The sequence below is a fragment of the Triticum aestivum genome, chromosome 4A (genome assembly GCF_018294505.1).
Source record: "Triticum aestivum cultivar Chinese Spring chromosome 4A, IWGSC CS RefSeq v2.1, whole genome shotgun sequence".
In the NCBI taxonomy this organism is placed as follows: domain Eukaryota; kingdom Viridiplantae; phylum Streptophyta; class Magnoliopsida; order Poales; family Poaceae; genus Triticum; species Triticum aestivum.
Window position 1 is genome coordinate 739,816,929 of NC_057803.1, and position 24,023 is coordinate 739,840,951.

General features: G+C 50.4%; 4 protein-coding genes and 1 pseudogene across 4 annotated transcripts; 3 read left to right on the forward strand and 2 right to left on the reverse strand.

Annotated features, from left to right (window-relative positions):
* LOC123084488 (aspartic proteinase nepenthesin-1-like) lies at window positions 1-1,464 on the reverse strand. The gene has a single exon (XM_044506065.1). The coding sequence runs from the start codon at window positions 1,462-1,464 to the stop codon at window positions 1-3; it is 1,464 nt and encodes a 487-aa protein (XP_044362000.1).
* A 4,176-nt stretch (window positions 1,465-5,640) lies between these two features.
* LOC123084489 (aspartic proteinase nepenthesin-1-like) lies at window positions 5,641-7,141 on the forward strand. Its single transcript, XM_044506067.1, has one exon. The coding sequence runs from the start codon at window positions 5,641-5,643 to the stop codon at window positions 7,000-7,002; it is 1,362 nt and encodes a 453-aa protein (XP_044362002.1). The 3' UTR covers window positions 7,003-7,141.
* A 2,936-nt stretch (window positions 7,142-10,077) lies between these two features.
* Window positions 10,078-10,504, forward strand: LOC123084490 (expansin-A17-like; annotated as a pseudogene).
* A 6,785-nt stretch (window positions 10,505-17,289) lies between these two features.
* LOC123084491 (7-deoxyloganetin glucosyltransferase-like) lies at window positions 17,290-18,775 on the forward strand. Its single transcript, XM_044506068.1, has 3 exons — window positions 17,290-17,372; window positions 17,555-17,679; window positions 17,742-18,775. Exons 1-3 carry the CDS (start codon window positions 17,290-17,292, stop codon window positions 18,692-18,694), a joined length of 1,161 nt encoding a protein of 386 aa, XP_044362003.1. The 3' UTR covers window positions 18,695-18,775.
* A 2,798-nt stretch (window positions 18,776-21,573) lies between these two features.
* On the reverse strand, window positions 21,574-22,479 carry LOC123083521 (probable carbohydrate esterase At4g34215). Its single transcript, XM_044505547.1, has 2 exons — window positions 21,871-22,479; window positions 21,574-21,771 (listed from the first exon to the last, which is right to left on the reverse strand). Exons 1-2 carry the CDS (start codon window positions 22,477-22,479, stop codon window positions 21,574-21,576), a joined length of 807 nt encoding a protein of 268 aa, XP_044361482.1.
* Between the last annotated feature and the right edge of the window lie 1,544 nt (window positions 22,480-24,023).

The following is a 24,023-nucleotide window of genomic DNA, read 5'->3' on the forward strand; positions in this document are numbered from 1 at the left end:
CTAGAGGAGCCCCAAGATAAGAAGAGTGGCCATTATTATCATGATAATGAGCGGCACCTTCGCCGGCGCGGGCGCACCCGCTGCCTTCTCGGGCGCCCCCGCTGCCTTGTCGAACGTCTCGAACGTCAGCACGCCGCCGCCGTCACTGTGGATCTCGTAGGTCATTTTCCTGCCCGCCTGGAGCATGCTGCCGAGGACCGAGCCCTGCACGTGCTCGGTCGACGGCATTATGGTGAGGCACGTGTTCCCATCGTCAGAGGCTAAGAAGTAGTTCTCCACCTTGAGCTCCATGGCCGCGTCAGCGCCGTCGAACAGGAGCGCCAGCGTTGGAACCTTGGTGTTGGCAAAGTCCTCCGTGAGGAAGCACAGCTTCCCATCATCGTCGTCTGAGGCCTTCACCGGAGCCACGCCCTCGGACTGGACCCTGCTCATGAGCTCCTGCCTCACGACCCTGTACGCGTCCTCCACAAGGTAAGTGACGGGAAGGAAGGTGCTGAGAGACACCCCGCCGGAACGCGGGATGTCAAAGGTCCCCGCCGGGATGGCGGTCAGGAGCTTGTCGTCGACCTGCACACCGGTGAGATTGACGTAGTACCAGTAAGGGTTTTGTAGGTTTTTGGTTTTTGTGGCGGCCAATAGTGGCGTGCTGCTCGTGCCCCTGCTCCCCGTAGTCGTACTCGTCGCCTGCCCCGCGGCCACGGTGGCATCGTCGTCGGTGGCGCCGCCCCAGCTCCAGCTGACGAAGCTCTTCCCGCCGGCGTCATCGGGAGGCGCGATAAAGTAGGTGAAGCTGGAGATGTTGAGCTGCGACACGAGGGACAGGGGCCCCCTGCTGAAGCCGGCGAAGCCAGAGACGCCATCGAGCTCTGGCAAAGTGATGTCGCCGCTGCAGCCAAACACCATGCCCGGTACGTCCGTACGTCCCGGTCCGGTGACGTTCCCGAAGCTGAACGTATCGGTGGCGAGGAAGCCGGACATATAGCCCGTTCTATACCTGCAGATGTCGTCGCCGGTGCAGTTGTGGTAGCTCATGCGCTCGCAAGTTTGGGTGGCGCAGCCGACCTCCACGAAGGATTTGGAGTCCGCGGGACGGAACGTGGGCGTCGGCGGCGGCGAGAGCGTTTGGCACGAGGGGCAGGGTTCGCACTGCGCCCAGGTGAGGTCGCTGTTGATGTCCATGATGACAGGGAGGGTCTGCTGCGGCGAGCTCCCGACGGAGAGGTCGAAGATGAAGGGGCGGTAGCTCTCCCCCGCCGCGCTGCCCGTCGGCTGACCGTCCTTGCGCTGGCCGAGGCGCCGCTGCACCCTCTCTTCCATGTCATCCTTGACGGACTTGTTGGTGACGAACTTGCCGGTCTTGGGAAATGGTCCGACGGCGGCCGATGAGACAGGCGCCCAAGCCAGAGGAAGGAGAAGAAGAAAAAGAAGTGAAGCTCCCATTGCTGCTCTCACTGCCACGGCCATGCCTGTATATCTCTACACTGTATATACCTACACAAACTAGCTACTCCTATTTATACAAGGTATACTGGCTAGCTACCTAGTGGATGTCGCCCAGGCATAAACTATCGGCATATCAATACATATTATACTACTCTCTCCTTTCCTAAATATAACTTTTTTTAGAGATGTTCAATTAATAAAGACTGCATACAGACGTATATTAGTATATAGACATATTTTAGAGTGTAGATCCATTCATTTTGCTTTATATGTAGTCGGCATTTGAATCTGAAGAAAAACATATATGTAGGAATGTCTAGTGGGCACTCGACTGAATTGAGTTTTTGGTTAGTCAATTTTTCATCGTCGTAGGATAGAAAAGGAACAGTCGGGTCTCCATCTTCTACCTGGTGAAAATCTGTTCGTCGTCTTCCCCGTGATCTTGATCCTGTATCCAAATTAACTATGCATTAATTGCGCATTGTAGACACTGAAATGTGACGAGGAAAGCGACGGACGAAACAACTTGTGTGTTTGTCGGTATGGCAGCAGCATGCGTAGGTAGGACCGTACGTACGGGAACCATGGCCTTGTACTAAACGTGGCTTTGTTGGACAGCAACGAAAGTGTCCCTACGCATGCATGCAGGTCGTTGGAATACAAAAACCTAGACAGCATACACAAACCAAGACATTGTAAATATCACCGGGAGCAACTCCAACGCGTCGACTTAAACGGACCCCCACTTTGTCCGCCTTTTATTTGTTTGGATTGGCCCGTCCGCTCCGCGTCCGCCTTGTTTTTGTTTTGGGTCGGCCGTGCGCCCAACACGCACGATCCATTTTATGTCCGCGCATTAATTTAAAAGGCCCCCCTGCCATAGATGCCACAAAGTTCATGCCGGCACCATGCCAGCGGCCGGCATACAATGTCAGCCTACATAAAACCACCACGCAGTTCATGCTGACGCACTTGCCAGCGGCCGGCGCGCATGCCAGCACACAAAAAGGGACGGGGATTCGACCACGCCATCTCGGTCGTGGTCATGCCAGCACACTTGTTGCCTGCATACAAAAAAGGGCGGTGCTCTCCGCCGTAGATCATTACTCGTCGAACTTGAGCATCTCGGCCTGCATCTTCTCCAAGTCGAACCATGGCCTCTTCCTCGGCGACACGGTGTTCAGATCAACCTTCATGATCTCCACACCCATCTTCATGCTAGCGAGCGCCACTTCTTTCGCCTTGGTCTTGACATGGGCTGCCTCGATCTCAAACATCGTGGCTTGCTTCGTCTCCTCCAACTCAAACATCTTGGCTTGCTTCTTCGCCTCCATCTCAAGCCTCCTCCTTTGGATCTCCATGATGGCGTTCATTTGCTCTTTCTTGTCTTGTCGGTGCTTCTCCTTCCTCAAGTCCTTTTTGCTCATCATGCCCTCCACGGTTGCAAGCAAGGCGATCGACGTCGCGTCCCACTTGGCCCCTCCTTCTTCGAGTTGGTCTTCCCCGCCGACCGGGCCTTCTCGCCGTCGCCTTGTTCCTCCACGGCTTCCTTCCCCCCACACGCCAAAGAGGGTGGCATATTTCGCCTTGAACTTCTCCTCCCCGTTGGTGATCGTCCAACAATGGGAGAGGTGGAAGGACTTGTCGTCGTGTTGAACCTTGAATGCCTCCAAAGCTTGAAACACCTATAATTCAAACCAATCAAGCATATGGGCAAAATGGACATGCAATCAACAAGAATGGGTGGCACAAAACGAGAATGAGAGGGCATCTCAAACCTCGGCCAGTTGCAAATGCAATGGATCCAGGAGTCCGGAAAGAATTGCACGGGTGCCGAGGTCCACGGTGCTGTAAAGTTTGAGATGGCTGCTGGCAGGGGCCGATCATGAGGAACACCAGTGTGCCGGTGAGCTCGGCATGGAACCACCGAAGTCCATGGTTGCACCACGAAAGAGACATAATGGCAGCAAGCTTCAGGAGAGACACCAAGGTACTCTACTAGCTGACAGTTATAGTATGCTAGCTCCATGGTGTATCTGTAACTTGTAGCCCATGTCAACTTCACCCAAAAAAATTGTGACCGTGCGATAAAAGGTTGCTACTTAATTATCGCTATTTGGCTTTTCTTTTCCGTTATCTGTTGCTTCGATCAAATGTTGATGGTCTTCTATTTAGTCAAATTAAATGCTATGCATCTACCTCTTGGTGCCAAAAAACGTCTTACATTATGGGACGGAGGAAGTAGGTTACTGTCATAAATATGCTATGATTTATTTTTCTTCGGCTTCATATTGCATATGATATCTTCTTTTGTTGGGAAAATAGTGTATGAAATATAATAGGAGATCCATCTATATAGATTACTTGCATTGAATGGCATATTTAACTTTTACTGTAGTGGAAATTGATTATGCAAAGTGATTGTTGTCATTAGTGTCCTATGTGCTTTCTACATTGACTCGGGTTTTTTTTTTCTGAAGAAGGCATCTCTCATACTATAACTACTTTTGTAGCTAGAAGAATTTGAATTACCAATGTTCATCTTTAAGGCCAGCACTACCGCCCACGTGGCCAGCGAATTCAACAACTTGAGATATTTGAAATGGGAAGAAAGAAATGCCTCATGTCAGTATGTCACCCATGTTCAGAGTAGAAATTCATAAAAAAAAATGACATTTGTAATGTTAATTTTTGAAGCATGATAGCACATGTCACCCACCTACAGTCCCACCCGTAGCTTGAGTTACATGTGTTAGACTCAAACACCTAACCTTTTACTTTCTTCTCAAAAAGAAAACTAACCTATTACTACATACAAATATAATCGAGACATATTTCAACAGGCAACGATGGCTTTGTTCGTCCTGCCTGAGCCAAGTAATGTACGTCGTCCAACGACCTGCATCCATCCTGCACGTGCACGGACCACTTCAGTTGCTACATGGGTAGAGTAATCGTGAGTAGTTTTGTCGAACAAAACCGCGGTCGTTCAGTACAAGGCCATGGTTACTCGTACTCTTACGTACGGGCGGTCCTACCTACGCACGCTGCTGATATACCAACCAACACGGAAGTTTCCTCCGTCGCTTTCCTCGGCGAGCTGGGTTATCCGGTGCGCACATTTCGATGTCGACAATACGCAATGCATGGTTAGTTGGAGAAAATGACGGGTTATTTTATTCTGTTTATTTTAAGCTGGGCGTCACCCATGCATCACCCAGTGTTGCCATTGCCGATGCCCTCTTGAACCCATCAGATCGGACCCAGCGAGTATTAAAAAAAATGAAATCTTAAGTCGAAGGACTATATAAGCCTTAGACTTTTTTCCATCAATTCAGACCGCTGCATGAACTGATTATGTGCATAAACTTGCAAGTAAGAGGTTCAAGATCCAAAACTCAGTGAATGCAATAATTAATTGCAGCCAAATGAGGGGAGCTTTGACGTATAAGTGTATTGCCCACATTTTCTTATCAACATGTGCTCATGGATGAACTGGTTAGTTGCATAAACTTGCAGCCTGCCCACATGATAACCTCTAAAGGAGCATAGACGGATCGTACTGGTTTAAAATTGACGAAATCACATGACCAGTCAGAGAATAAACGTATGCTTCCATTGAGAGAGGGACTCACGGCGCTAAACCTGGGATTTGATCTCTGATATCGGGGCACAAGTTGAGTCCACCACGGAACGGATCAAAACCTGAAAAATAATCGCATGTGTTTCATCAAGGCGTCAATTTTTCACTGGTAGGGCGGCAGGCATTGTGTTTGTACTCCCTCCGTTTCTAAGTACAAGTCTTTGGAGAGATTTCACTATGGACCACATACAGAGCAAAATGAGTGAATCTATACTCTAAACTGCATCTAGATATATCCGTATGTGGTCCATAGTGAAATCTCTACAAAGACTTATATTTAGGAACGGAGGGAGTAGATAATAATGTCGACGTCTTGATATATCAGTCTTGCGTAGCGACGATATGAACGATGATTTGAAAATCAGCCGGCATGAGCTAGCAAAACCAGATAGTTTATGCCCGGCGACATCCACTATATAAGTAGCCTGCGACAGTATATTCATACGACTACCATAGTATAAATAGGAGTAGCTAGCGGAGTCAGTGTACATATATGTATATACAGTGCTTATATATACGTACATACAGGTATGGCTGTCGGAGTTAAGGCAGCAATGGCGGCTCCACTTGTTTTTCTTCTTCTCCTTCCAATGGTTCCCGCGCACGTTGTCAAGGAGATCCGTAGTAGAATCAACAACAAGTCCACCAAAGATTACATGGAACAGAGGGTGGGCCTACCGGACGTGGGCCAGCGGGGCAAGGAGGGCCAGCAGACGGGCAGCGGGGCGGCGGACATCTACGGCACCTTCATCGTCGACCTGTCCTTGGGGACCTCGCCACAGACTCTCCCCTTGGTCATGGACATCACCAGCGACCTCGTCTGGGTGCAGTGCAAACTCTGCCCCTCGTGCAAGACGCTCACACCGCCGACGACGCCCGTGTTCTTAGCCGACTCCTCCAAATCCTTTGGCGACGTCGGCTGCGCCAACCAGACTTGCCGGATTATGAGGGACACTGACTGCCCGGGAACCGACGACCTCTGCATGTACAAAACTAGCTATATGTCCGGCCGCCTCGCCACCGAGACGTTCAGCTTCGGGACCACGCAGGTTCCGGGCGTGGTGTTTGGTTGCACCTGGTCCGTCACCAGTGACATCACTGTGCAGAACCTCGACGGCGCCTCGGGCTTCGCCGGCTTCAGCAGGGCCCCCCTCTCCCTCGTGTCGCAGCTCAACATCTCCAGCTTCACCTATTTTATCGCTCCTCACGATGTGGTCCCACCCGGCAAGAGCTTCGTCGGCTGGAGCTGGGGTGGCGCCAACATCGACGGTGACGGCGTCGGGGTGCAGACGACGATTACACGGAACAGCAGCACACCCCTGCTGGCGGCCACAAAGAACCAAGCCCCTTACTTGTACTACGTCAATCTCACGGGCATGCAGGTGGACGGCGAGCTCCTCACCGCCATCCCGGCGGGGAGCTTCGACAGTCACGGTGGGGTGTCGTTGAGCACCACTCTTCCCTACACCTACCTCCCCGAGGCCGCTTACAGGGTCCTGAGGCGGGAGCTCGTGAGTAGGATCCAGGCGGAGGGCGTGGCTCCGATGAACGCCTCGGTAGAAGGAGGGGCAGGCGACCTCGACCGCCTGTGCTTCCTCACGCATCAGTTTGCCAACGTCAGGGTTCCAATACTCGCGCTTATGTTCGATGGCGCCCACACAGCCATGGGGCTCAAGGTGGAGAACTACTTCTTCGCCCAGAACGCCGGGCGGACGTGCCTCACCATACTGCCATCGGCCGACGGGCCGGTCCTGGGCAACCTGCTGCAGGCAGGCAGGAAGATGACCTACGAGATCCACGGCGATGGGGGTGGCGTGTTGACGTTTGAGACGTTCGACACGGCAGAGGGCGCGCCCGCCCCGACAAAGGTGCCGCTCATGATAATGGCCACTCTTCTTCTCGCGATGCTCCTCTAGTTCTGTTTTACTGCCACTAGCTCTACGTAAATAAACTCTCGGTGCTGGACGTTTGCATGTGATCGCCTAACGTATGCACAACTTCAATAAACTTTCCATTGTAATTCCCTAGTAGATTATCATGCAGAACTTAAATAAACTCCCCCCCCCCCCAATTTCTCTAGAATACAAATCCTATGGTTATGTTCTCTCAGTCCATGAAATTAGAGTAATTAAGATTTGTTAGATGCACGTACTGTATTGATTGTTTAACTGTTATCCGTATATAATCATGTATCGCCGTTCAGGACGTCGCCGATACGCTGATATGCCAGATACCACTTAGATATGGGTATCCCAGAAGTATCCCATTTTTTAATTTAAAAAAAAGAAATAAAATGCCGATATGGTTGGGACACGCGCGACATGTGTGGGACACAACGAGTCGGCGACGCAACCGAGCGCAGCGCCGAGCGAGCCCAATAGCCCACGAACACACCAGGAACGATCGAGGCCTGACTCAGGACAGCCGTCGACGCCAGCAGTGGATCACCACCGCCGCCGTCACCGCCTCCGCCGCCTGTAGTGGCTCATTGTCGCTGACCCGACTGCCTGGAATCGCCTCTCTACCTCGGGTCTTCTGCTCTTCTCCGCCGCCGCCGCAAGGTGAACTATTCCCCTGAGTCCTGATGATGTACTGATGTGTAGTTGATCTGTTGATGTTTGCTTGGCTGCTGCTGGCTTCTGTTGATGTATCATTGATACGTTGATGTAGGTAGTAGTAGTACTCTTTCATAATCATTGGTGTACTGTAGTTGTACTTCGATCTGTTGCTGCTTGCTAATCTAGTAATGTTGGTTGGATAAAATCATAAAATTTCTTGCTAAGGCTGCTGCTTGTTTATGTTTGTTGGATAAATTGCTTGCTAATGTTGCTGTTGCCGCCTATTGCTAGGGAAGGAGATACAAGTGTACACAATGGCATTTGCGGGGAGTGGCATGGCAGCAAGCCAATCTTCACTCGGTGGTACTGCAAGCAACATGGAGGTTGATGGTGTAGGTGAAGAGGCTGTGAATGGTGTTGTCAATCCGAAATATCCATTCTCAAAGCATGCTGCAAAACTAGAAATTTATATATGCTTGCCGTATCGCCGTATTGCTGTTTTTAAAAATTGTCATATCCCGTGTCGCCATACCCGTGTTGGCGTATCGGTGTCACCGTATTGGTGCTTCATAGCGTATGACTATATACGGAATACATGCCTATATTCTATTGATGAATTGAAGTTAGTTTTGCGTCGCCCTAGGTTATAACTATTGCATGATGAATGTCATCTGACATAATTATCCATCATTGATCCAATGCCTACGAGTTTTTCACATATTGATCTTTGCTAAGTTACTTTTGCCGTACTGCTGTTACAATCACTACAAATCTATTACTGCTACTGTTACTATTGTTACCGTTACTTCCATACTACTTTGCTACTAAATACTTTGCTACAGATATTAAGTCTTTCAGGTGTGGTTGAATTGATAACTCACCTCCTAATGAATATTCTTTGGCTCCCCTTGTGTCGAATCAATAAATTTGGGTTGAATACTCTACCCTCGAGAACTGTTGCGATCCCCTATACTTGTGGGTTATCAGCCCCCTTCGAAGTATTATATGGACGGAAGTGCTGAACTCCTCTGAATTGGTCAGAAAATGGGGAATGGTCACTCTTATGTCCGGATATTATCCAGCATGCGGAACAACAAGTCAGTGTTATTCGCGAGAATCTGAAGATTGCTCAGTCTCGTTAGAAGAGTCAGTATGACCGTCATCACAAATATATGGTCTATCAACCTGGTGAAAAGGCTTATCTTCAAGCCACACTGATGAAAGGTGCTCACCGCTTCGGGATCAAGGGCAAGCTAGCTCCTCGCGACATCAGTCCATTCACCATTCTCGAAAGACTTGGAAAAGTGGCATATCAATTGGAATTGCCGTCGAACCTTTCTCAGGTTCACGATGTCTTTCATGTGTTAGAGCTCCGCCGCTGCTTCAAGGACCCCATCCGAGCATTGGACCATGAAATGCTTGAGTTGCAACATGATCTCTCTTATAAAGAACAGCCGCTCTGCATTGTCGATCAAGCTGAACGTCATACCCGTTAGAAGGCGATCAAATTTCTTAAAGTCCAGTGGTCAAACCATTCTGAAGACGAAGCTACTTGGGAACGCGAGGATCGTCTTTGTGATGAATACCCCGTATTGTTTCCGTCTACCTCCTAAATCTCGGAACGAGATTTTTGTAGTGGATGAGATTTGTAACGGCCGGATAATTGAGCTACAGTGATCCCCTACTAATGGTGCCATGTCATCACAATTATTGTTGCTAAATCTCACTTTGATTCAAGCACAATTCAAATTCAAATTTAAATTCATGTTAAATATTTAAAGTTCTCAACATGAAAACTAAATTGTTCATAGTGTGGCAAATAATCCATAGATAATTATGGTGGAGAAATCAAATTTTTATAAAGTACTTAAATGCCCAAAAATAATTAAAATTGGGGCTAAATCAACTATTTAATTCTCTTTTGAAATTTATAAAAATCCAAACTAGTTTATTTAATTGCCAAAATTATTGTGGCAGTGGACTAAATTAGAACAATAATTTAGGTGCTAATTTTGTAATTTTTATAAAACTAATTTGTTGCAAAAAGAAATAGAAAACAAAACAATAAAAAAGAAAAAGAAAAAAAGGAAAAGGGGAAACCTCCCCTCCTGGGCCACTTGGCCCGGCTGTCCACCAGTCCAGCCCACTCCATGTCGTCCTCCTTCTCTGTTCACCGGGGGGGGGGGGTGGTGGGGGTGGTGGACATCACCGATGCTCGCCACGGCCCCGACCATCGCCGTGGCGGCCATCCAACGAGTCCGCCCCCGCCTACAAGTACCCAGGGCGCCCCGTGGAACCCTAACGCAACCCCCCCTTCCCCTCGTATCCCCATCCCCTCGGTCACGATCACCGGCACCAACCTCTGCCCGCCCAACTAGTACCAGGACAACAACGTGGGTAGGTGGTGCAAACCCGCCACGGAGGCACTTCGACATGGCCCCGCCGTCCTTCTACAAGCTCTCCCAAAGGGTTGCCAGTATCGTGCCCGTTCAGTTCCGCCGCGTGCCGTGCGAGAGGAGGGGCGACGTCCAGTTCAGCCGCGTGCCGTGCGAGAGGAGGGGCGACGTCCAGTTCAGCCTCATGGGGAACCCATACTGGTTGATGCTCCACGTCAACAATGTCAGTGGCAGCGACGACGACGTCATCGAGATGGTCGTCAGGGAGAAGGGCGAGCAGTGGGTGCAGATGACGCAGAACTGGGGGATCACATACCAGGCCTTTGCTGCGCTCGACAAGTCCGTGGGGGCTCGAGGTCAGGATCACCGGCGGCACTGACCGCAAGACCTTCATCGTTGGCGACGCCATCCCGGCCTGGTGGGGCCCCGGCCTCTGCTACCGGGGATGAAACAACTTCTGGTAGATCCATTCACCGGCCATTCATCCATGGCCACGATATATATTCCTACCTTACATTTTTTTTTTAGAATCCTACCCTACATACTTCGGTTGACCATCGATGCTGTTTGCAAGTGTTTTTGTTTCAGTAATTAATTAATCTCTTCCTTGTGTCCTCAACTTCATTTTTGTCCACTGGAGCTATCCCCATGACGTATATCTCTGTAATTTCTTGTACAATTCTTAGAGCTTGATTTGTTTCTACCCCATCTTATGATGCTCACGGCATCTTCAACATGGACCCTCAAATTCAAATAGTCCACAAGTTGTCCGGACGTCGGGAGCTGTCCGGATGCCCTTTGCCGTCCGTATTTGTCCATGCACGCGTCCGCTTGTCCGTTTCCTCACAAACTAGAAACAAAACTGATTGACATGCCTATATACTAAACAAGACATCAAGATATCCGATCAATCCCAACAAACGTATGCGTGACAATGACTGGCAGAGCGACAACTGTACAATCTTTTACGGTCTGGAGTATGAGCAAATGTAGCCTGCTAGCATAGGTACCCGACAAACTGAGAAAAGGGAAATAAGAAACCGATCAACATAATACATACATGAGTATCGTTGTATGTCTTCTGCCAGTACTTTCGGCACTTCGCTATGATACAGTCAAAGAGATTTAGCAACCAGGGAATTTATCATTTTGACAGAAAAAAATGTGGACGCATCCGTGGCTGTATGGACCGCACCAGCTTACGCGGCCTCGTCGATGATCGCAGCCAGCTAGTAAACTGGCATGGGCTTTAGCTGGATTTGTACTGGTCAGTATACTGTTTTCTCACCAGCCTCCCCTACAAAAAATTCTCTCACCGAGCCACCTAGTTTCATTATGCACAAAAATCTGAGAGATCTGAAAGATCGACTATGGATTAAAATTCAGGGATGGATTGAGCAAACTTTGTCATCGACTGGTAAGGAGGTACTGGTCAAGTCAGTTGCACAAGCAGTACCAGTTTTCTCAATGTCATGCTTCAAACTACCTAGGGGGCTATGCGAGCATCTAAATATGCTCATCAGGAAGTTCTGGTGGGAAAGCAAAGAAGAAAAACGCAAGCCAAATTGGGTCTCGTGGAAGGAAATGACCCAACCGAAAAGCATGGGAGGGGTTTCAAAGACTTTAAATTGTTCAATCTTGCTTTGTTAGCTAGACAAGCATGGCACATATTACATAGTCCAGACTCACTTTCAGCACGAATTTTAAAGGGGGTCTACTTCCCAACAACACCCTTCCTAGATGCAACAGTGGGTAGCCACCCAAGCCAAGTCTGGAGAGCTATTATGGAGGGAAGAGAACTGATGAAACAAGGACTTATAAAAAGTATTGGTAATGGTACTTCCACCAATATATGGACGGAGAGTTGGATCCCACATAATGAGATGATGAGGCCTTATGGATGTAAATGTGATAACCCTCCAACACATGTGTCACAGCTCATTGACCAGACTACGGCAACATGGGTTATATCGTTGCTGGAGCAAACCTTCCTGCCAATAGACATACTCTCCCCGTTTCAAAATAGATGACCCAATTTTGTACTAAAGTTAGTACAAAGTTAAGTCATCTATTTTGGAACGGAGGGAGTACTTGCCAATGTAAGACAATAAGTTTTGGGGAACCAGCACAACCCCCTAGGGGTGGCTTATCTCATTATATATAATGGTTGTGTTACAATATGTACCATATACGTACATAGGTACAGAAGCTATACATAGTCTAACACCCTCCCTCAATCTTAGCCACTTTCTAAAGAACTGAGAAGGGTAAGATTGCGCCTACAAGCCTCAAACTGTGGCAGCGGTAAAGGCTTAGTGAAGATGTCTGCAAGTTGATCCTTAGATGAGATAAACTTGATCTGGAGTTGCTTCTGTGATACACGTTCCTGTACAAAGTGATAGTCAACTTCAATGTGTTTCATTCGGGCATGAAATACTGGATTTGCAGAAAGGTATGTAGCACCGATGTTATCACACCAAAGAATAGGAGGCTGTGGTTGAGACAAACCCAACTCCTGAAGCAAAGACTGCACCCAAATAATCTCTGCAGTAGCATTAGCCACAGCCTTGTACTCAGCTTCAGTACTGCTACGTGACACAGTAACATGTTTCCGAGCACTCCAGGCGATCAAATTAGAGCCAAAGAATACTGCATAACCCCTCGTGGATCGCCTGTCATCTGGGCTACCAGCCCAATCTGCATCAGAGAAGGCCGAAAGGACCCGAGAGGAAGTCGGCCGAATATGCATACCAAATGTCAGGGTGAACTGAACATAACGAAGAATGCGTTTAACAGCAGCCCAATGAGTATCTCTGGGAGCCTGAAGATACTGACAAACCCTGTTAACAGCATAAGAGATATCTGGTCTCGTGATCGTCAAGTACTGAAGTCCACCAACAATGCTCCTGTACTCTGTGGCATCCGCAGGAGACAAAAGCTCACCATCAACAGCTGTTATCTTGTCGGTAGACGACATGGGTGTGGTGGTCGGTTTGCACTTCAGCATGCCAGCTCTCTGTAACAACTCCAAGGAGTACTTCTTCTGCGTAAGGACAAGACCAGTAGCACGAGAAGTGACCTCAACTTCAAGAAAGTAGTGAAGCTTCCCAAGATCTTTGACCGCAAAATCAGCACCAAGAGAGCAGACAAGAGCATCAGCAGCATACTGAGAAGAGCTGACAAGGATAATATCATCGACATATACCAAAAGATACATAGTGACTTCTGGCTTCTGTAGAAGAAATAACGAAGTGTCAGCAGTAGACGGCACAAACCCATGAGCACGAAGGGCAGAGGCAAGGCGGGCATGCCAGGCACGAGGAGCTTGCTTCAAACCATATAGTGCTTTGGAAAGACGACAGATATAGTCAGGACGATCAGGATCAGAGAAACCAGGCGGCTGTTTCATATAAACTTCTTCCTCCAAAAATCCATGTAGAAAAGCATTCTGCACATCAAGTTGACGAAGTGACCAACCACGAGAAACAGCAATGGAGAGAAGAAGCCGAATAGTGGTAGGCTTGACGACAGGACTGAAGGTGTCCTCATAGTCAAGACCATGACGCTGCCGAAAACCGCGAGCAACAAGTCGCGCTTTGTAACGCTCAATAGATCCATCAGAATGCTTCTTCACTTTGAATACCCATTTTGAGTCAATAACATTTACCCGTGGTGGTGGAGGAACGAGAGTCCATGTCTTGTTACGAAGAAGAGCATGAAACTCCTGCTCCATAGCCTCTCGCCAATGTGGAATGCGCAAGGCAGCCTGATATGAGCGAGGCTCAGAAGATGGATCCGCAACAGCAGCAGCCAAACAAGCAGCCAACCAAGCAACCGTACCATCCTTACGTTCCTTAGGTTTGAAAATGCCACTGCGACTGCGTGTATGTGGTCGGGACACAGGAACCACCGAGGTCGACGGAGCAGCCTGCAACGGGCTGGAGGACGGCGGCGTTGACGAGTCAGCCGGTGACGAGGAGCCAGTCACGGTAGCCTCGGACTCGGTTGGCGAAGAAGGCCGACCCACCGGCGAAACCGGCAGAGAAGACGAAGCAGCTGGCGACTCCGGCATCACAAACCGGGCCGATGGCGAGCTCGGCATAGTGGGCCGTGGCGCGGCCGGTGTCGCGGGCCGATCCGCTGATGAAGGCGACGTGAGGACCCGAGCCGCGGGCGAAGACGGCGTGACGGGCCGAGCCGCAGGCGAAGACGGCGTGACGGGCCGAGCCGCGGGCGACTCGGCGGCCGCTGGCGAAACGGACCGAGCAGTGGAGATGCTCGGCGCGACGGGCTCGTCGGGTGACCATGCATGGGCACGCGAATCGATGCCATGCAACATAGGGCGATCGACGTGCCCACCAGAAGACGACGATGATGATGGTGAATCCTCCAACAGCTCCAAACGAGCTCCACGTCCGGTTCCTGCACCATGGTTAGGTAACAGCAAAGGAGAGTATGCAACATCATCAAATTGGTCAGAAGCAACAGAGGATGAATGCAGAGATGGTGGTTCGACAGTGGACACAGGAAGGTTGGCAAAGGGAAAAACATGCTCATCAAACACGACGTCCCGAGATATATAGACACGATTAGTGGGAACATGAAGACATTTGTAACCTTTATGAAGAGAGCTATAGCCAAGAAAAACACACTTCTTAGAACGAAACTCAAGCTTGCGCTTGTTATATGGACGAAGATGCGGCCAGCAAGCACACCCAAATACCTTGAGAAAGGTATAATCAGGTTGTTCATTAAGGAGAACCTCAATGTGAGTCTTCATGTTTAAAACACGAGTAGGAGTACGGTTGATGAGAAAGCATGCAGTGGTGAAAGCATCACTCCAAAACCGAAACGGAACAGATGCATGGGCCAAAAGAGTAAGACCAGCTTCAACAATATGACGATGCTTACGTTCGACTGAACCATTCTGCTGATGTGTATGTGGACATGCTAAACGATGAGCTATCCCAAGCGACTGAAAGAAAGAGTTGAGGTTGCGATACTCGCCCCCCCCAGTCTGACTGAACATGAACAATTTTGTGCTTGAGAAGACGTTCAACATGTTTTTGAAACTGAACAAAAATATCAAACACATCAGATTTGCGTTTAATAAGGTAAAGCCAGGTAAAGCGACTATAAGCATCAACGAAACTGATATAGTAATTATGACCACTGACAGAAGTCTGAGCAGGACCCCATACATCTGAAAACACAAGTTCTAAAGGATGTTTCACCTCACGACTGGACTCCGAAAAAGGAAGTTGATGACTCTTCCCCTGCTGACAAGCATCACACACTGCTACATCTTTATGACTAGACAAACTAGGAAGCTCATGACGACGCAAAATATGACGGACAATAGGTGTGGCCGGGTGACCAAGACGAGCATGCCACTGTGACGGAGAGACCCGGACTCCACTGAAAACACGAGCGACACCAGGATGCTCCAGACGGTAGAGCCCCTGGCACAACCGCCCACTAAGAAGAATGTCCCTCGTGCCCCGATCCTTAATAAAAAAATCAAAAGGGTGAAATTCACAAAGCACATTATTATCACGTGTGAGTTTAGGAACTGAAAGAAGATTACGGGTCACAGATGGAACTCGAAGAACATTGCGAAGCTGAAGACTCCTATTGGCATGTCTAGTGAGAAGAGATGCTTGACCAATATGAGAGATGTGCATACCTGCTCCATTGGCGGTGTGGATCTTGTCGGAGCCATGATAGGGTTCACGAGTGTGAAGCTTCCCCATCTCGCTGGTTAGATGCTCTGTCGCCCCAGAGTCCATGTACCAGTGTGGATCGATGGAGTAGGACTGAGTGTGTCCCTGTTGCTTCTGCGGCGCGGGACGATCAGCCATGGCGACCTGACGGGCATTGTTGCGTGTATCTTTGTCGTCATTGCCAAGACCAAGGAAGCTTCGCTGGAAGCGCTTATGACACTTGGAGGCCCAGTGCCCATCGCGGCCACAAAGCTGACACACACGTGGACCGCCAGCCCCCGGTAAGGTCGCAGTAGGTGGGGGGCCGAGGCGGGCGACGGTGGCAGCCCCAAGGGAGACCGGGGTGATGAAGAAGAGCGGCCACCCTTGGTGGCGGCGTTGGCCGAGAGGGAGCCAGTGCCCCTGGTGCGGCGAGTCTCGACCCGTTGCTCAGTGAGAAGGAGCCGAGAGAAAACCTCGTGTGCCAGCATGGGTGTCGAGTTGCCCCGCTCGTTGATGATCTCGACTAAGGCATCATACTCCTCATCAAGACCATTGACAATAAACGAGTTGAACTCGGAGTCGGTGAGGGGCTGTCCAATGGAGGCCAATGTGTCGGCGAGGCCCTTGACCTTGTTGTAGAACTCAGTGGCAGTGGAGTCAAGCTTCTGACACTCTCCAAGCTGACGACGGAGTGCAGAGACACGAGCCTGGGACTGCGCTGCAAAGGTGCGCTCAAGGATGGTCCAGGCCTCATGAGACGTCTTCGCGAAGACAACAAGGCCGGCAACTGCCGGCGAGAGCGACCCCTGGATGGAGGAGAGGTTCGCCTGGTCCTGCCCCGTCCAGACGCGATGGGCCGGATTGTAGACCGGACCGTGCACGGTGTCTACCAGCGCGGGTGGGCAGGGAAGCGATCCGTCGACGTAGCCTAGCAGGTAGTGACTCCCCAAGAGCGGGAGAACCTGCGCACGCCAGAAGATGTAGTTGTCGGCGGAGAGCTTGATGGTGATGAGATGACCGAAGTGAAACGGCGGCGGCGAAGACAATCCCATCGAGGAGGCTGCCTGGGGTGCAAACACCATGGAGGCAGCCGGAGGCACCGAAGCCGATGCGGGAGGAGGCGGGACCGCAGCCAGGGCGGGCGCCGCAAAGCTCGCGGCCGGTGCGGACGCCGCAAGGCCCGCGGCCGGGGCGGACGCCGCCAACCCCGCCAGCGGGGCAGTGTGATCCGCTTGCGGCAGGAGCGGCGGGACGACGCCTGCGGAGTCCGCAGCGGACGGCGGCGCCGCGGTGTGGACCACGAGGTCACGCCCAAGCGAGGGCGCCGGCGGCGTGAAGGCGGCGGCGGCTGCGGCGGCGGTGCGGGTATTAGGGTTTAGAAGCGGAAGCGATCGTAACCTAGCGTGATACCATGTAAGACAATAAGTTTTGGGGAACCAGCACAACCCTCTAGGGGTGGCTTATCTCATTATATATAATGGTTGTGTTACAATATGTACCATATACGTACATAGGTACAGAAGCTATACATAGTCTAACAGCCAATGACGAGGATTCCTCTATGTACAAGAAATGTTGGGGACTTCTGGGTCTGGAACTTCGAAAGAAGCGGTAATTTGTCGGTTCGGTCAGCCTATTCAATGTTAGTGGCAACACAAAAGCGAAGGGAAGCATGGCTTGAAAATACGGCAGGGTCGTCAAGCTTTGACGCAGACGCTGGCAGTTGGAAGATGCTTTGGAAAACAGCTGTACCCTCTAAGATACGTATGTTTCTATGGAGGCTGTTCAAGCATTCCATACCGACTGAAGATGTCAGGGCCAAGAGAAACATGACAACGTGCCGGCCGCGCTGCTCTGGGCGGCCAGCGCCTGCGGCTACATGGGTTACCGCAACTTCCGCCTTCTCATCGACCAGGGCATCATTCCCCTCAAAGGTATCCTCCTAGCTATCCCTGCAATGCAAATTTGATTGTCTCAATAACTTTTCTTTTTGCAGATGAAGAGCAACTGACAAACGGGTTCATGGACATGCCGGTGGACTGGGCGCTTGGGATGAGCAAGCACATGCGGCTGAAAGACTTCCCAACCATTCTCCGCATGACAGACCGCGACGACATCGCGCTGAACTTCAAGCTACACCATAGGGAGCGTGCGGAGGCCGCGGATGCGGTCATCATCAACACAATGGACGAGCTCGAGCAGCCAGCGCTCGACGCGATGCGCGCCATCATACCGGCCATCTACACCATCGGTCCGCTCAACTCCCTCACCGGCCAAATCGTCCCCTGCATGGACCCCCTGCACAAGGTAGGCTCCAGCCTCCGGAAAGAAGACCACATCTGCGTGCAGTGGCTCGACGGCAGGAAGCCCCGTTCCATGGTGTACATGAACTTCGGGAGTGTAACTATCATGAGCAATCATGAGCTGGTGGAGTTCGCGTGGGGGCTGGCCAACAGCGGCCAGAACTTCCTCTGGATCATTAGGCCGTACATCGTGAAGAGCGAGGCCGCGGTGCTGCCCCCTAAGTTCTTGGAGGCCACCAAAGACAGGGGACTCCTGGCGAGCTGGTGCGACCAAGAGGCGGTGTTGAGGCACGATGCCCTATGTGTGTTCCTGACGCACTACAGGTGGAACTCGACGATGGAGGGCCTCTGCGGTGGCGTACCGATGCTGTGTTGGCCGTTCTTCGCCGAGCAGCAGACCAACTGCCTATACAAGTGCCTCGAGTGGGGGGTGGGCATGGAGATCGGTGACGACGTGCGGCGGGAGGTGGTCAACGAGAGGATCAAGGAGGCGGTGGGTGGGGAGAAGGGTAGGGAGATGAAGAAGAGAGCGGCAGAGTGGAGGGAGGTAGCTATTAGATCCAAGGTGACATCGTTGAATAATCTTGACTCACTCATCAATGATGTGTTACTATCCGGTAAAAAGACAGTTAGCAGTTCTTCTTAAGTACCAAAGGTGATGGGATAGTTTGGAACGTCACAAGTAATGCCCACAGCGTTTTGTATGGACCTTTGTAGATATGGATTGCTTGCTATTTCTCGACCACGCATTGTAAAATGTTTCTTCGTTAGCAATAACAATAGGTGAGAAGCTCTAGGCGAGGCCCTAAAGTTGTTTATGTGCTTGAGCAAAGACTAGGCCATGATTCCATGTATGCTTGGGCAGTGGCGGACCTAGAGCTTGACCACGTGGGGTGCCATCCTTATCACTCACGACAGAAACGCCATGTATCTCCCGCAAAAAAAAAAAAGAGCTAGAAATGCCATGTATGTAACCACGGCACTCCCACTAGATCCGCAACTATGCTTGGGTACAAATTCTTCAGTTCCCTTTCAGAATGAAACACTGCAATAATACAGTGGATACCAACGGCCAATTCATGAAATATATGATAAGAGCAATTGAGAGTGATAGCTGAACTACCACACCTGTTCATTAGTACTCTCTCCGTCCCTTAATATCAAAACGTATTTCAAGCTAACAAGTCTCATAATATAATCATAATAGAAGAAATTTTTTCAAGCTATGTTAGCTTAAAATCATTTTTATCCCTACAAGGCCATGCACATTAAAATGTAAACATGTACTGCCTGCTATACCATCTTGGTTTGAGCTTCCGGCTGGTGGTTCCTGACACCTAATTGAAATACAAGTACATAACAGGAACCAATTGAGAGATGCTTGAGCTGACAAACTTAATTTTTTTAGAATAAGTTCAGCTAGCGATCAACATGCATTATAGAAGTACTCTACGCGGCACACGTTAAACTAGGAAAACACATGTACCTGGTAGGGCCTGATCCCAACATTTGAGGCAGCCGGTTCAAGCACCCACGGTGGCCCGTCTAGCATCCCCGTGGTGGTCGATTCTAGGAACGGTAGCACACGCGGTGGCCCCGCATTCCGCCGTCGCACCTCATGATCACCGTGCACGTGGTCATGGCTGTTGAAGCACGCAAAGGCTGCGGTTGCAGCACCGGACATCACCCGTCGTTGCATCTCTGATGGTCGTCGACGTAGACAGCATGATCGTCGTAGCAGACTAGTTGCTGTGGCCATGGCAACCGAAGAACAACGGTTTGAGGCGCGCGAGGAAGAGAGGTGCTTGCAGCAGCAGGATGTCATCATGGGGGCCTTAACCGTCAGCAGCATTCTCCCTACCTACCTCTGTTGGCCGTCCTTCTTCACGAAGGCGTTCCAGCTCAACAACGCCATCTTTGCCGAGTAGCAGCCAAGGCAACGGAAGTGCCCTGTTTTTCGTGTGACAAAGACAAGACACATTTTTTCTGCAATTTAAGTATATATGTGTTGGGTCATTATGACCGGCCACATATTTTCATGCTGAATTTCGTCTGTCAATTCTAGACGTGTGACTTAAGAAATACACTAATGACTCATCCCATCGTGTGTCTAATGTCTGAGATCCAATCGTTCTCAAACACATTGCTACAAAATGTTGCTTGCCGAACTTCCTGCTCCGACTTCCTAAAAAAAACCTTCTTGTTCCGAGATTCCTGCGAGATTAACTTGATGCTTCCGATGAAGAGGAGCATGGATTGCATAGATAACATAGGAATAAAATAATGCCAGTGCTGGGAAAAGACAATTAGACCTGAAAGCGCGGATGGGCGACCTTTATAATAGCATGTTATTTTTAGATAATCCGTCCATGCTATAACAACAAGGGCCGTCCTACGCATTGACCGGGTGATAATCCTAAAAGACCGACTGCATGGGCTGCCGTTCGATGGAGCCGTGGACAACCGTCTGATCGCCTTCACGTGAGCCGCTAAGCCTTAGCAACAAGGCTCGTATTGCGCTCAACACTTTGCAAGAGAAGTCTTGTTGCAATCCCTGGACATGTTTTGTTTTTGTTTTTCTCCTTCCCTACACCTATCTGATTAGCTCACCAAGTCTTCGCATTGCGCTAAGCGTTTTACAACATGAGCCTTGTTGCAATCCCAAACATTATACCTTTTTTTTTCTACGCGACTGTTGTCGGATCTGCTTGGTGAACCTTTGCAGCAAGCCTCATGCTGTGTGCAGTGCTTTTCAACACGAGCCTTGTTGCAATTCTACAGACAGTTTTTTCTTGATATGCCTTCTGCGATGTGGTTTCTGCGCCCGCATGTCTTGCAACAAATGCCATGTTGCAGACGGCTCAATTAGGGGCACGTGGCGTGTGGACAACATTTCGTGTCGGATCGACCAGTTGACGGGAAGTGTTTCGGTAACAACAAGTCTTCTTTCCAAGCAGGTACAAATTTAGAACTTAAATGTGCAATACTTACGACACATCTAGATGTGCTTTAGCAAAACTGACAAACTTAACGAAGTGGACGAGTTTTCCTTCCCTATAACGGCAATATGGTACTGGCAATGAGATTGTTTCATTTCCTACAATGCACATAATGAGGCGGTAATAATGTGCATGAAGTATCCTGCTACATAAGGCTAGTCATAGTGGGAGTAACATAAGTAGTAACATAGATGGCACATAAGCAAAAAAGATGACGTGTCATGTAATTAAAAAGAAAAGAGACAAATAGAGTAACATAATATGTTACTATCACATAGCGGTTTTCAATACAAAATGAATTTACAAAGCAATAAACGAAGATATGCATGTTACTACACCTATGACACTTCCCACTATGATGGTAACATGGACTAGTAACATATGTATGTTACTAGTCTAAGTTACTCCCCACTATGACAAGCCTAATATAGCTGATTTATTCAGGTGTTGTCCACGGCTAATCATCACCAAATCAACTCTTCCATGGAATCAATGATAGAATTCCAGCGAACACCACTAGTAGTCATCAGAGCGTGGCGATGTAAGCGTCGGCAAGCATCTTGCCGAGCCGGACCTGGGCCTGTGTGGTGAGGTGCGTGATGTCGTTGGCAAGGGGGAGACCCATGGCGTCCACATACTTGAGGTTCGGCAGCCGCACCGCCCTCTGCTGCTTCCTTACTAGGTCCAGCCACTTCCCCTGCTTCTGAGCCGTCGCGATCCCAACCTACAACAAGATTATTGATGTTTTTGCTCACAGGGTTCACAGTGGAGATAACGCAGTCGGAGCAGGGGACCCATGCATGGATGCAGTGTAGCGACGGACCTGGATGACGAGGAGGTTGGGCATGGCGAGGTCCCGGCGGACGTCCCGGACGAATGCCTCCATCCTCCCGGTGTAGGCCATGGCGTCCTCACGCCGCATGGCGTCGGCCTCCCCCTGGAACCACAGCAAGGCTGCGATCCTGCCGGTCCCTGCGCCAGCGACACGGGCACGGGTCACCATCCGCTCGTACATCTCGGAGCCGCGGGACCAGTTGGCGATGGGCGTGCCGCCCTGCGCGCAGGGGACTAGCCCCACGACGGCGCCGCGCGGGCAGGCCGGCGCCCGGAGCAGCCCGTGCGCGAACGGCATCGCAGGGCCCACGCCCACCACGTTGCCGACGTCCACGCCGGCGTGCAGCGGCTCCCGGGCCTCCTCCCAGCGGAGGGATGGGGAGAGGCGGAGCATGCGCGGGGACGGCGCGCACTCGGGCGGCACGACGCCGTCCCAACGATTGCCCACCGTGGCGCCGCCCCGGCCACCCATGTTGGACTGCCCTGCCAGGATGAACACCAGCGTCGGCGCCCTCTCCGCGCTCACCGTCACGGCCGCCGCAAGCAGCAGCAGAATGGGTAGTGCTCGAGGGAGCATCGTCGCCGCCGCTGGCTCCATGTCCCGGCAAGGTCCAAGGTCCTAGCTCGCTGCTCACTGGCTGCCACTGATTCGCAGACTCGCAGTACTGGATGCCCGGAACGCATCGTTGGGACTGGATACATAAACACGGGAGCGCTCAATTCGCCATGGCGTGCTATGGCCTTTGTTTTCTTGTCCGGGAGGGAGTGGCAGTGGATCGCATGTGTGTTTGTCATGGGTAAACGCGCTTCACTCGAATCAGGCGTCAAATGAGTTGTATGCCTGTCTCAAGTTGGACTGGACTGTACAACATCACAAGACTAGTACTCTCCGTGTTTATTTACTCCGCATATTAGCTTTGATCAAAGTTAAGCTTCGTAAACTTTTAAAAAAATAATAGACAAAAATATTAACATATACAACAACAAATCAATACCATTAAATTTATTATTGAATATATACTTTCACATCATATAGATTTTCTATGGTTGCAGCTCCTCCCACGCTGGTCGCAACCCCTGCTTTCTCTGGTTCCAGCAATAATAGACGTCAGTTGTAGTATTTGACGCTGCTCGTTGCAGCTCCACTGTGTGCAGGTTGTAACCCTACTTTACCTGATTCTAGTAATAAATGGCAACGGCAGCAGTACTTGGCTCATTCGTTGCAACTCTCTTGCGTGCCGGTCGCAACTTTGCTATATTCGGTCGTAGCATCCCATGCAGCACGTCGCCGCCTCGCAAACTTTCATAGGGATACAGCGCCTCGCAAACTTTCATCGGGATACGGCGCCCAGAGTTGCAGGGCCTAGTCCCAGCATTTGGGGCAGCCGGTTCCGGCACGTACGGTCGCCCGTTCTAGCATCCCTGTGGTGGTCGATTCTAGCAACGGTAGCACACGCGGTGGCCCCGCGTTCCGCCGTCGCACCTCATGATCACCGTGCACGTGGTCATGGCCATTGAAGCACGCAAAGGCTGCAGTTGCATCACTGGCTGTCACCCGTCGTAGCATCTCTGATGGTCGTCACGTAGATAGCATGATCATCGTAGTGGACTAGTTGCCATGGCCATGGCAACCGAACAACAGCGATTTGAGGCGCGCGGGGAGAGAGGTCCTTGCAGTAGCAGGGTGTTGTCATGGGGGCCTTCAACGTCAGCAGCATTCTCCCTACCTACCTCTGTTGGTTCACGAAGGCGTTCCAGATCAAAAACGACATCTTCGCCGTGTAGCAGCCAGAGGCAACGGAAGCGCCCTGTTTTCCATGTGACAAAGATAAGACGCAGTTTTTCTGCAATTTAAGTATATTTGTGCTTGGGTCAATTTGACCAGCCACATGTTTTCTTGCGGAATTCCGTGTGTTAATTTTGGGCGTGTGACTTAGGAAATACACTAATGACTCATCCCATCGTGTGTCTAATGTCAGAGATCCAATCGTTCCGAAAGACATTGTAGCACAATTATATAATAGTGTTGGTGTTCTGAAACACACTGCTATAAAATGTTGCTTGCCCAATTTCCTGCTCCGACTTAAAAAAAAACCTTCCTGCTCTGAGATTCCCGCGAGATTAACTTGATGTTTCCAATGA

What these genes read in the sequence shown, in the direction of transcription:
- LOC123084488 (XM_044506065.1), bottom strand. Translation starts at nt 1,464, where the DNA reads ATGGCCGTGGCAGTGAGAGCAGCAATGGGAGCTTCACTTCTTTTTCTT.
- LOC123084489 (XM_044506067.1), top strand. Translation starts at nt 5,641, where the DNA reads ATGGCGGCTCCACTTGTTTTTCTTCTTCTCCTTCCAATGGTTCCCGCG.
- LOC123084491 (XM_044506068.1), top strand. Translation starts at nt 17,290, where the DNA reads ATGACGAGGATTCCTCTATGTACAAGAAATGTTGGGGACTTCTGGGTC. An exon ending in AGCGGTAATTTGTCGGTTCG is followed by an intron (nt 17,373 to 17,554) that starts GTCAGCCTATTC and finishes TACCGACTGAAG; the next exon opens with ATGTCAGGGCCAAGAGAAAC. An exon ending in GGGCATCATTCCCCTCAAAG is followed by an intron (nt 17,680 to 17,741) that starts GTATCCTCCTAG and finishes TTCTTTTTGCAG; the next exon opens with ATGAAGAGCAACTGACAAAC.
- LOC123083521 (XM_044505547.1), bottom strand. Translation starts at nt 22,479, where the DNA reads ATGGAGCCAGCGGCGGCGACGATGCTCCCTCGAGCACTACCCATTCTG. An exon ending in CCAACCTCCTCGTCATCCAG is followed by an intron (nt 21,772 to 21,870) that starts GTCCGTCGCTAC and finishes ATCTTGTTGTAG; the next exon opens with GTTGGGATCGCGACGGCTCA.